General features: G+C 63.2%; 1 protein-coding gene across 3 annotated transcripts; it reads left to right on the forward strand.

Annotated features, from left to right (window-relative positions):
- Positions 1–462: 462 nt before the first annotated feature.
- On the forward strand, positions 463–11,632 carry MBD3 (methyl-CpG binding domain protein 3). Of its 3 annotated transcripts, none has more exons than XM_088018667.1 (7): positions 463–567; positions 5,327–5,486; positions 6,792–6,929; positions 7,686–7,776; positions 8,204–8,381; positions 9,890–10,088; positions 10,199–11,632. In XM_088018667.1, the coding sequence occupies exons 1-6, from the start codon at positions 554–556 to the stop codon at positions 10,080–10,082; spliced, it is 774 nt and encodes a 257-aa protein (XP_087874793.1). In that variant the 5' UTR covers positions 463–553; the 3' UTR covers positions 10,083–10,088; positions 10,199–11,632. The 3 variants fall into 3 exon arrangements, with proteins under 3 accessions (XP_087874793.1, XP_087874792.1, XP_087874791.1); XM_088018666.1 differs by having other exon boundaries at positions 539–663; XM_088018665.1 differs by lacking the exon at positions 463–567 and adding an exon at positions 3,113–4,876.
- Positions 11,633–12,136: the final 504 nt, after the last annotated feature.

The raw sequence follows: 12,136 nt of genomic DNA on the forward strand, positions 1-12,136 counted from the left end.
CTGGAGGCTGGGAGACCAGGGGGAGGGAGGGCGGGAGGCGGCGTGATGATGGAGGCCCGGCACTGGGCGGATAACCCGAGATTCGAGCGGGCACCTGGCGGCACAGCGCTGGAGAGGACCACGGGGCGGTCCGGCAGTTTGCCGCTCGCCGAGCCCACGGCGCAGGCGCTGGGCGGGCCGGCAGACGAGCCGCGTGCCGCCACTAGCCACGCCCCCCAGCCGCCCGCTGATTGGGGCCGCCGCCGCAGGGCGGGGCCGGCGCCCACGGGGAGGGGCCCGCGCAGCGCCTGCGCAGCACGGGGCCCCGCGCGCGGGCGGGTGGGCGGAGCGGGCCCCCCGAGCGGGGGCTGGCGAGCGCGGGGAGGGGGCCGAGAGGGCGGCAAAGCCGGCGCGTGCCCGGCTGGGGGCGGAGGGCGGGGGCCCGCGGGCCGGAACAGCCGCGGCAAGTGGCGGCGGCGGCGGCGACGGAGGCAGCTGAGGCGGCGGCGGCGAGCGGGGGTCCGGGCGGCGGCGGCGGCGGCGGCGGCGGCGGCGGGCCGAGGAGCCGGGCGCGATGGAGCGGAAGAGGTGGGAGTGCCCGGCGCTCCCGCAGGGCTGGGAGAGGGAAGAAGTGCCCAGAAGGTCGGGGCTGTCGGCCGGCCACAGGGATGTCTTTTACTATAGGTGAATGAACGTGCCGGCCGGGCAGGGCCCCAACGGGCGCCTCCCAGCGGCCTCTGCGGCGGCCTGGGCGCCTCGACCCGGGCTGCGGCCTGGGCCCCGCGCGTGCGTCGTGCGTGCGTGCGTGCGTGCCGGCGCGCGGCGGCCCCGGGCCAGTGCGCGTGCGTGCCCCTCCCCCTCCCCCGCGGCCGCGTGGGGCGCGGGGCGCGGGGCGCGGGGCGCGGGGCGCGGGGCGCGGCGGTGGCCTTTGTTCCGCGGCCGCGGCGGGCCGGCCGGCGGGGCGAGGGACGCCGGGCGCGGGCCAGACGCCGCTGGGAGGCGGGGGTGGGGGCTGGGCTGTCCCTTGGATTGGCGGAGCGCGCGCTCAGCCCGAGGCGGGGGCGCTCGGGGGTGGGGGGCCGCGCCTCCGGAGAGCGGCGCTGCGCTGGGTCGCGGCGCCTCCGGGAGCGGGGAGGGGACGCGCGGGACTGTGAGCCCCCCTTCCCCAGGCTCCTGGTCGGTGGAATAAAGAATCAGTGGGCGGCTGGCGGCCCACCCCAGACAGTCGGCCACCTGCTGTCTTCTCTCGCGCTCCTGTTTTCTTTCTGACTGCTGGAAGATGCTTTTGTGTCTGAGCCAGCTCTGATGACTCCCTCCCCCTTGCTTCAGGACCCTGGGGCGCCTTCGGGTCGCTGGGCAGAGTAAAGCGGGATACCCGCCACGTGTTGAATGCGGGCTGGGTTCGTGCGGTCCCCACGGGCCCAGAAGCTGCCCGCGTGAGGCCGAGGCGGGGTGGGAGTGCCGTTCCGTCCACCCAGCACTTGGGTCCCTCCTGCGCCTTTGCCGGCCCCCGTGGGGAGGGAGTAGGGAGGTGGGCTGAGAAGGGCTGGCGGCTGGGACCGTGTGAGGTCAGGCATTGAAGTGGTGTGACTACAGCATCTCCCCGGGACTCTGATGCCACTCCTTCGCCAGCTGTTGCCATTCTGACCTGGGGGTCCGTGAGGAGCTCTCTTTTCATTCCAAGCATGCCTGTGTGTCCGTCTTCCCTCTCAGATCTAAAGTGTGAAGCAGGTCTCCCTGGCTCTCTTGTTAACGACTCTGCAGCACCTGCTGGCGGTGGGGCTGGAGTCAGACCCGGGCCTTCCTCTCCTGGGCGACAGCACCAGCCGGCTCCCCGAGGATCCCATAGTTACAGGAGAGGACACCCGCTCAGAAGCGCGGGGGTCTGTGAGGGCCAGTGATGGGGTGCTGGATTGAGGCTGGTGCAGCTCAGGGAGGGCCTCTCTGACGGGGTAGCACTGAGCTGAGCTTGGGCAGTGGAGCTGGGAGGGGCTGTCCGGGCAGTGGGCATCCTGTGCAGAGGCCCCAGGAGGCTGAGCCAAGGTCAGCAGGGCTGGAGCACCTTGAGAAGAACATTGCTCCACCTCTCGTCCCCACCTCCGTGAGGGCCTCATAGGGCCTCAGCTAAATGGGGCCTTCCTCTGAGGCCCTGGACCTGAGCATGGGGGTCTGGCAATGGGGAACAGTTCCAAATGGGCTGGACAGATACAATTCTAGGTTTCCCATGACCACTGAGAGGCGGTCTGAGGGGAGGAGGTGGCCGGGAGGGTCCCGTACCATTCCCAGGTCTTTGACCTGGATGACCCACTAGGCAGGTGGGTGTCACCTTCCCTCCCAGTGGGTGGGAGGTTTGGGGTGTGTGATCTGGAATCCATGGTGTTTTCTGGAATGTGGGTCTCTGGCCTCTCCACCTACTGGAGCTCCTGCTGAACCAGGCAGCTGGGCAGGAGCATGGATAGATTTTCCTGATTCTCTCAATGCAGAGGGAAGGTAGGGCATGAGGGCCTTGAGTCCAGCAGACCTGGTGTGGGATCCAAGCCTTGTCCCTAGGAACACATGGGCCTCGATTCCTTGTCCAGAGAGTGGAGGAAGGGAGTGTATTCTTTGCAAGATTGTCACCCCACAAATTGTTACCTGGGGGCTGACACATCAGCCTGCAGCCATGTATTTTCTTTGTGAAAATAATCTCACTGACATTTTTTGTCAGGCAGGAGGTTGAGGGTGTGCGGGAAGTTAGTACCCTGACCTCGGGGATAATTCTTTGGAGGGGTATGGAGTAGGGAGGACTTCTCCAGAAGATCTCATTTTAGAGGTAGAAATGTACTCAGGAAAAGCAGGAGGGACTTAGCGTAGCAGCCCCCTTCCTTGGGGCAGCCGGCTGAGGTTGTATCTTGCTTGCTGTTGGGGCGTCACGGGTTTTGGGCCTCACTCTCGTCGGTGCCCGCTCACTGGTTCTGGCGACCCTCACAGCAGCCCTTTCTGCAGACGGGAAGCCAGGCTGCACTCAGTCCTGCATCCATCTCCTGGTCTGGGCATCAAGGCTAGGTGGCAGCTCCTCACCCCACAACAAGCCACTTGACGGGCCAGCCGCAGCCCTCCGAACCCACGCTTCTAGCTCCTGGTTTGTGCCCTCTAGCTTAGGCCCTGCTCCCAGAAAGGCCATAGTGCACTTTTATATAAATCCAGGATTGTTTTCAATAAACCATCAGGGACATTTTCCTGTGTCGATGCTGCAGAACCTTTTTTAAAAGTTGAGATACAGTCTGCATTCTGTCAGAAATGTGTACTGTTGAGTAGTTCTTTAGTACATTCACAAAGTTGTGCAGCCATCACAATATCTAGTTCCAGAACATTCCATCACCCCAAAATGAGCCCTTTGTCCATTAGCATCACCTCTCAATCTCTCCCCCAGCCCCTGGGATCTACTATCGCATCTTTTTCTTTTTCTTTTTGTTTTTTAACAGTTTTATTGGGATTACGATTCATATACGTACAGTTCACCCATTTGAAGTGTATAATTGAATACTTTGTAGCATATTCACAGACAGGTGAATCCTCCACATTTCCCTCACCCCAAAAGAGCCCCAGGCCCTTAATCATCAGTGCCTTGTACCCCCAACCACTTACCGGTGCTTTGTGTCTATTTGCTGTTCTCATGTAGCATGGCGGGGGCAGGGGGGACTGGAGGCAGAGAAAGGCTGGCAAGTTTGATGGGGTCCTCTCCTTCCTCTGTGGCCTTATCTGACCCCGGTTCCTTCCTGCTGTCCTGGGCATGTAGGCTCAGTGTGCGCATGAGCCAGCACAGCATGATGGAAAAGTGCATCATCCTGAAGGCAAGAGTCAGGGGCTCTGTGTGCTGGGCTCCTGGTCCTAGCAGACGCAGCCAGGCCCAGGGGAATCGCCTGGCTTCCAGCCATGGCCCTGCTTGTCCAGAGGTCCTGGTGGGGATTCCAGAGGGGAGTGCAGCTGGCCACCGTGTGGGTCCTGACGTTGGAGGGGAGGGGGTTTCCTTCTGGCTGTCCCGGCTTCTATGCTGCCTTCTGTGGTCCCTAGAGGGGCTTGCGGGGGCGGACATGCAGTTGCTGAATTAGAGGCTCATCCTAGAGATTTGTCAGGGGAGATCAACAAAATCAAGCACTTTTCAATCTCAGACTGATGAGCTGTTACTGAGAGCGACTGCTTGTTGAGTTGGTAGCAGTGACGTGTTTGGAGAGGCCCCGGGCCTGCTGGGCGTCACGCAAGTGCTTTTTCTAACAGCCTGATGGAGATGCAGTCCACATACCGCACAGTTTAGCCACTTAAAGTGTGCAAGTGTGTAGTTTAGTGTATCACAGAGTCGTGCAACTGTCACCAGGGCCAATTTTAAAACATTCCATCAACCCAAGAAGAAGCCCCGTCTCTCTTAGTGTCACTCTCCCTCTCCCGGCCCCCATGAGCCCCCTTCCGTCCATGGATGAGCCTGTTCTGGACGTGCCACCCACGTGGATTCACACCCCGTGTGGCCTTCTGTGTCTGGTTCTGTCCCTGAGCGTCGTGGGCTCGGGGTCCGTCCCCGGGGCTGTGCGTGTGGGCGCCTCCCTCCTGTTCGCAGCCAAGGGATGTTTGTTCGCTCACCACCTGATGGCCGAGTGACACTCCCGTGCGTGAGGGACACGCTGTGTGTATCTGTTCCCCCACTGGTGGACACTTGGGCTCTTTTCACCTCTTGCTCTCGATGAGCCGCTGCTCTGAACACCGGGGTGTAGTTTTGCATGAACACATTCGTTCTCTCGGGTAGATGGGAGTGTGGGGCTGCTGATCAGTACAAAGTGGCTGCAGCAGTTGGCGTTCCTGGGCCTGTGCTACTCGTTTGTTGTGCAGTCTCCCTGTGGGTCGGCATCGTTAGTCTCCTAGAGAGGTGGGTGGCCTGCGCTGTCCAGAGGTGAGCAGGATCACGGAGCTTCACGGCTTCCAAACACCTGGTTTTGGATTTCCCAACAGGTCACACCTGAGCAGCTATTTGGGGTCCTGGCCCTGAATCTTAACGAAATGTTACCGTCCGCCCCCGCCACGATACCCTAGTCCCCAACATGGTACCCACGAGGAGACTGTTAGGGGTTGTCCCTGAAATACCTGTTATCTTGGAGTCCTTTCTCAAGAACACAGCCTAACTGTGTTTCTGAAATGTTCTGATATGTCAGCTGGGCTCCTGGAGCTGGGCCCCAGCCTTCTGCATCAGGGTGTTGATCCCTGCTCTCAGCAGACCCTGGGGTCTGCTTGGGGGCTCTAGTTGGGAGGCGGCACTGGGGAGAGGGCAAGGGTTGGCCCAGCACACCCTGCCCGCCGCTGACCCCCTCTCTGTCCACAGCCCCAGTGGGAAGAAGTTCCGGAGCAAACCCCAGCTGGCACGGTACCTGGGGGGTTCCATGGACCTGAGCACCTTTGACTTCCGGACGGGCAAGATGCTGATGAGCAAGATGAACAAGAGCCGGCAGAGGGTCCGCTATGACTCGTCCAACCAGGTCAAGGTAAGCTCCAGGCCTCTGGGGGCGCCTGGCTGGCTCTGTCGGTGGAGCATGCGATCCTTGATCTTGGGGTCATGAGTTCAAGGCCCGTGTTGGGCATACAGGTTACTTTTAAAAAGTCCAAAAGTTAAGAGGCACCTGGGTGGCTCAGTAGGTTGTGTTCAACTGTTGGTTTCAGCTCAGGTCATGATCTCCAGGTCCTGGGATCAAGCCCCGTGTCGGGCTCCCAGCTCAGCGGGGTGTCTGCTTCTCCTCCTGCCTCTGACCTTCCCTCCTGCTGTCACTCACGTGTGCTCTTTCTCTTTCAAATGAATATATTAAAAAACCTTTTTTTTTTTTAAAGATTTTATTTCTTTATTGGACAGAAAGCATGAGCGGGGTCGGGGGGAAGACAGAGGGAGAAGCAGGCTTCCCGTCGAGCAGGGAGCCCGATGTGGGGCTCAATCCCAGGACGCTGAGATCATGACCTGAGCTGTAGGCAGACGCTCAACCCAGTGAGCCACCCAGGCGCCCCTAAATAAAAAATCTTTAAAAAAAATAAATCTTGGGGCGCCTGGGTGGCTCAGTCGTTAAGCGTCTGCCTTCGGCTCAGGTCATGATCTCAGGGTCCTGGGATCGAGCCCCACATCGGACTCCTTGCTCAGCGGGGAGCCTGCTTCTCCCTCTCCCACTTCCTCTGCTTGTGTTCCCTCTCTCGCCGTCAAATAAATAAAATCTTGAAAAATAAAAATTAAAAAAAAAACCCCGCTTTTAGGTGGAGAGAGAGAAGTTACCACGCTTCAGTTTATTTGCCGTGGTATTCAAATCGCAACTATCTGTGGAGGGAAACTTGGGAGCTACAGAAAAGCAGAAAGAAGAAAAGAAAGCATTTTCACTCAGTCCCTGGGAGAGGCCACAGGCCTGTGGCCCCCGGCTGTCCCCAGTGTGCCTGTCACTCTCTCCCCAAACCTGGCAGTGAGGGGGTCGCTGCAGGGGCCTGGAAGGCAGCCGGTCTTCAACAGCTGATGGGACGCCCACGGGGGCCCGGTGACACTGTGTGTCCACCAGTCTCTGACGAGTGGAGGGGGGTGCTTTGGTCCTGGCTGCAGGACAGCCCCAGCAGAGCCCCACCATGGCCCCACCGTGGGCAGCAAATAGGCAGGGCCTGGGCTTGCCATCGCCTCCAGCTCTGGGGGTGCCTCGGCGTAGGCTGGTGACTGAGGGACACGGGGTCTGTTCCCCAAAGCCCACGGGGAGGGTTTCCTCCGCTGCCTGGGAGAGCCCACTGGGGACCTTGGGGCTGTGGTACCAGCTTGTGTGTGTCTGCAGGGCAAGCCCGACCTGAACACGGCCCTCCCCGTCAGGCAGACGGCATCCATCTTCAAGCAGCCAGTGACCAAGATCACCAACCACCCCAGCAACAAGGTGAAGAGTGACCCCCAGAAGGCCGTGGAGCAACCTCGGCAGGTGAGCCCACGTGCCCCACGCACATCCCCGGGCGAGGTCGTGGTGGGCATAGGGTGCGGGTCACACACATGCTGCCTTGTGACCTACCTCCCAAGAGCCAAGAGTTCCCTGTGCTTTTGAGCATGTGTGCAAATGCCCAGCAGATGGCTGGCGTGCGGGCACTGGCTGGGGCAGGAGGCTTCGGGGCCGCTCCAGGGGGTCCCCGTGGCATTTCCATCCCCCTCGGTGGCATTGGGGTCGTCGCCATCTAAGTAACTGCTCAGACCTGTGCGTCTGCCCCCACGCTTAGGACGTGCCTCTCTGCACACTGTCCCCAGAGTCCTGGGCGCTGTCACTGGGTGTGAGCCCCTTGACCTGCAGGGCCTGCCCTGGTGCTAGGCCATGGTGGGGCCTCTGGGGGCCTCGTAGCTCAGCCCTGCTGGACGGTGGAGTTCTGCACTGAAGTTTCAGCGTGAAGGGGGCTTCACCTCCCCAGGGTTGTGCCATGTTTTAGGAACCATAGACCGTGAGCGCTGACGGCAAGGCTGAGGTCCCAGGTTGGGGTTTCTCTGGCCTGGAGGCCAGGCCTGGCGGGAAATCCTACACGTTCTACCGCAGCCTCGTTCCCAAGCAGGTAGTTCTAGCACATGGGGGTCAGAGGTCGTGCTGAGACTGCTGTCCCGCATGTGGATGGGCCCCAGCTGTCGTCGGGACTGGCCAGGGCTGCCTGTTGTGGGGGCACGTCCGTCAGCCTCATGTCTGTGTGTCTGGTGGCAGCTTTTCTGGGAGAAGAAGCTGAGTGGCCTCAATGCCTTTGACATCGCCGAGGAGCTCGTGAAGACCATGGACCTGCCCAAAGGCCTGCAAGGTAGGCCCGGGATAGAGGGGGACCAGGCACGAGGAAGCCAGCGGTCTCTGCAGCGCGGTGAAGGACCGTAAATAGCACGCCCTGGGCCGAGCGCCGCCCTCCTGCTGGGCTGGGAGGAAGGACAGGTGTCTGGCAGGGGCAGGGCTCCCCCCGTGCAGCCTGGACCAGCCAGGGCCCTGGTCCCCCAATCCTGGAGGCCACCCCACCTGTGCTGCGGCTCCCGAGCTGTGTCGGGGGCCCTGCAAAGACTCACCTGTGTGTGGTTTTGCTCCCACGCCGTGAAAAGGCCACCACACTGTGACGGACGGGCACGGCTCCTGCTTTTGTCAAGGGCCTGAGTGCCTATAGCGGGGAGTTGGGATCGAAACCCGAGGCTCGGGGGGAGGCCTCAGGTGCCCAGTGGTGACCACCCTCCTGTCCCTGGTAGGCGTGGGGCCTGGCTGCACAGATGAGACCCTGTTGTCGGCCATCGCCAGCGCCCTGCACACCAGCACCATGCCCATCACCGGGCAGCTCTCGGCCGCCGTGGAGAAGAATCCTGGGGTGTGGCTCAACACAGCCCAGCCTCTCTGCAAGGCCTTCATGGTGACCGATGAGGACATCAGGTACTGCCCTGCACGCCACCCCCCCATACCAGTGCCCATGGCCGGCGCGCCCGGCCAGCGCGTCCCACTTCCTTGCTGACGCTCTCTGGGGCTCGGGGGCTCGAAGCAGATGCGCCACAGCGAGGGCGGGTTTGAAAAGAATCAGTAGAAGCTTTCCCACGAGTCTTGGTTCAGGGCAGGCCAGGGGCGAGGCGACCTGTGGCGGGGGTGGGAAGCGTCCTAGCTCTGTACATGTGTTGTTGGGAAGGGAAAGTGGCTCTTCACCTACATGCACAGGCTCACAGTGTGGCCTGCCCATCCTCGGGCACATGAGGCCTTGCACGTGCCTGGCCGGGGGCGGGGGGGGCTCTAGAGAGTGGCATGGGACGGGGTGGCGCCAAGCATGCCACAGGCCCCGAAGGCCAGCCCGAGTTGAGGCTGGACGCTGTGGCCAGTGGGCCCCGGAAGGGTTTCCCAGCTGAGCCAGAGAGCAGGTGCAGGGGGCCTCGGGGCAAGAGGCATCCCCGACCTGGAGTCCTCTGGGAAGGCATCCTGGTGAGGAGATAGTTGAAGCTGGCAGCAGGACAGAAAACATCCAGAAGCTCTGGACGAGTGGAACCTGTGTTCTCTCGACTGAAGTGTCAACGCACAGCTTAGGTCAGAACGAGTTAGGGGACTCTGTGGACCCCACACAGAGAAGGGGCTGGAAACACAGCAGCCATGGCCAGGACTGGCTTACAGGTGGGGTCGTAGGTGGGCAGGCTTCCTATGTCGGGCCTGGGGCTTGGAAGCCGTGCGGGTACAGGAGAGAGTCCCATGCCCTGCACACGGAAGACACAGAATCGCCCACAGGCCTGCAGAGGAGCTCGTCTCCAGGGAGTTGGAAGTATAAGAAAAGAACACAACCGTCTGGAAAGACTAGCAGATTTTTAAAGCCAAGCAGAACTTCTAGAAACAGGAAAAGCCACAGAAAGGAGAACCTCGTGTTACGGGTTAGGTGGTAGATTTGGTCCGGGGTCGGCGGGGGCGGGGGGGGGGCGCGTTGCCAGAAGATGGGGCTGGCATTTGCCAGGCCTGGTGACAGACACAGTGCTGGTTCGTGTTCCCGTTGTGGTGAGGGTCTCGGCCTCAGGGAGGGAAGGCTGGTGGCTTTCTGGATGGTCGTAACAGAAGGTAAAAGGCCCGAGAAGGCCGTCCTCTGCCTGGCGCTCTCCAGCAGAATCCCCTCGCCCGGCCGGCGGCTGACCCTGGCTGTGGCCGCGGTGACCGAGCACCGTTGTCCATCTCTGCACACTGTGCTCAAGTGACAGGAAAGGGAGTCGGGGGCGCACGCTGGGCCCCGGCAGGTGCTCGCTGATGCGGCGGTGCCGGGAGGGGCGGCACGGAGGGCAGCGGGGCCCGCCCCAGCATCGGCCCGGCCCGGGTGGAGTGCCGGGCCCTGTGCGCGGGCAGCTGTGGGGACAGGAGCGCGGGCGGAGGGCCCCTCCCGGCAGCCGTGCGCCCGGCCAGCGTAGCCCGTGCACCCCCAGGAGGCAGGAGGAGCTGGTGCAGCAGGTGCGCAAGCGGCTGGAGGAGGCGCTGATGGCCGACATGCTGGCCCACGTCGAGGAGCTGGCCCGGGACGGCGAGGCGCCGCTGGACAAGCCCAGCGCCGACGGGGACGAGGCCGGGGACGAGGACGGGGACGAGGACGAGCCGGACCAGGGGCCGGAGCACGTCTAGAAGCAGGTGCCGGCCTGCCGGCTGGGTCCCAGGCCGCCTGGCGCTCGGACGGCGACCGTGGGGACGAGGGCCGCTCCCGTCAGGGCGCTGATGGCGCTCTCTCCCTGTCTTTCCAGAGGCCGCGTGGAGCCCTGCCGCGGGGAGCCCCCCGCGGACTCCGCCGTCTCCACGCTCGGACCACGCTCTGTGGCCCGGCCCCGGACGATGGCTGCCCCTCCTGGGCCCTCCCAGGCGTGTCCCCTCCCCTGGGCCCACGGGGGCACGGCTGGAGGGCAGCTCCTGCCCGACGGGCCCCCCGCGTGGGCTCTTCTCTGAAGGGCCTGGGTCCGGAAGTGTCGTCCGCCGGCCCCCGGGCCCGCCTGCAGGAGGCCCTCCTCGGCGCCGTCTCTCCACCTGGACTTGGAGCTGGCCTCGCCCCCACGGCCGCATCACACAGGACGGCCGCCACCAGGGGCCCGCGAGGGTCCCCAGGGGGCTGGAGAAGCAGTTTTCGGAACAGTCCCGCCTCCCGATCCCCGCGTGTGAGGGACGCCGTTCCGGGGTCCGCACATCAGCCCTCCAAGGAGGGGGGATGCCCACCGGCGGGCGAAGCCGCCCCGGCTCGGAGCTCATCTGGAGGCAAACGGCGCAACCCAGACGTTGTCCTTCAATAAATCCGTGACACAAACAAGGCTGGACGTCCACATAACTGCTTAGCCTTTGTGTTTGCTGCACGTGGATGCGGACTCTAGCCTTTGTGTTGGGAAACCTCACTGTCCACAGCGCGGCCGACCCGGCCTGAGGGTCAGCCAGCCACCGGCGACGGCGAACTGCTTGCGGCCGACTCGCCAGGCCGGGGCTCCAAGGCAGCTGGGCCGTCGACTGGCCTCCCTTCCCCTCCCTGTGTAGCGGGGACGGGGGTGCCCAGCACTCAGGGCCAGACCTGGTCCTGGGCCGCAGCTCCTCCGAGGTCCCATCCTGGGGTGCGTTCTGTGGCCCGGCGTTTCCAAGCACCTGGTGCCCAGAGCAGCGGCATCTGGGCAGCTCCGGGCGCAGGGGGCGTCGGAATCGTCCTTCATCCTTGCCCTCTCCTAGCCTGAGTGCCTTGGGTGAGGGGCGCCCTCCCGTCCCCGCTCAGCCCCGGCCAGCAGCTGGAGACCGTCGGGAAGGACCTGGGTCACTGCCTGTGTGGCTGTCACCCTGGCTGATGCACAGGGTGGGGGCCATGGCAGGAGCCACCTGCTCATCCGAGGACGCTGGCCCAGCACGGCACATTGGCAGCATCCTTCTAGTCCAGTCAAAGCACAAATCCTCCAGAACCACCCACGAAGGGTGTGGCCGGCGTGCTGTGGGGGCCGGGCCACCACAGGCCTCGGGAAGGCCTCTCCCCTAAGGCCACGCATCGTCCTGCCCTTCATGGAGGCTGTAGCCGCTGAAGGAGCTCCGTCTGGGGCTGGCCCCTGTGTGGGCCTGAGGTCCAGGTGCCCGGAGCCCTGCCCAGCGGAAGGGACTGCGGGGCCCGGGAGGCACCCTGTCCTGTGGGCGACCGTTGAATAAAGCCATCTCGGTGAGTGTGGTTTGGAACCTTGCTTTAATTCTGAAGACCCAGAGCCTTTGTGTCCAGGGGGGGTTGGACCCCCGCCCAGGCCTTCGGCACCTAGTGTCCTGTTTGTCACCTTATCGTGGGCTGGGTGATGAAAGGGGACCCGGGGGACCAACTGGCCTTTCCCAGGGAGGGTGGGGTTCCGCTCCCAGCACCTGTAGTGAAAGAGCCAGTTTGGCCAAGGTTTCCAGAAGCGGAGCCCCCAGGGCCCCCTGCTGCCTGGACTGGAGACTCCCCCACGTGTGCTCCGTCCCAAGTCTGCATTGTAGGGGGTTTGTGCCAGGAGCTCAGGCGGGGAGTGCCCCCCCGGGCCAGCACTGGTGAGATGATTGGGAAGGGGGCCCGCATGATAGTGCCCCTACCATCCCCGGTGTCCGGCCACCACCTGCTCTGCCTGGGGCCCCCTCCACTCCACACCCCTCCCACACAGTCATTCCACAGGCTTTGGCTCTACCCTGCAGTCAGCACCGCC

The sequence above is a fragment of the Eumetopias jubatus genome, unplaced genomic scaffold, assembly GCF_037043125.1.
Source record: "Eumetopias jubatus isolate StellerSeaLion01/CBP00866 unplaced genomic scaffold, mEumJub1_p1.0 scaffold_1, whole genome shotgun sequence".
NCBI classification, from domain to species: domain Eukaryota; kingdom Metazoa; phylum Chordata; class Mammalia; order Carnivora; family Otariidae; genus Eumetopias; species Eumetopias jubatus.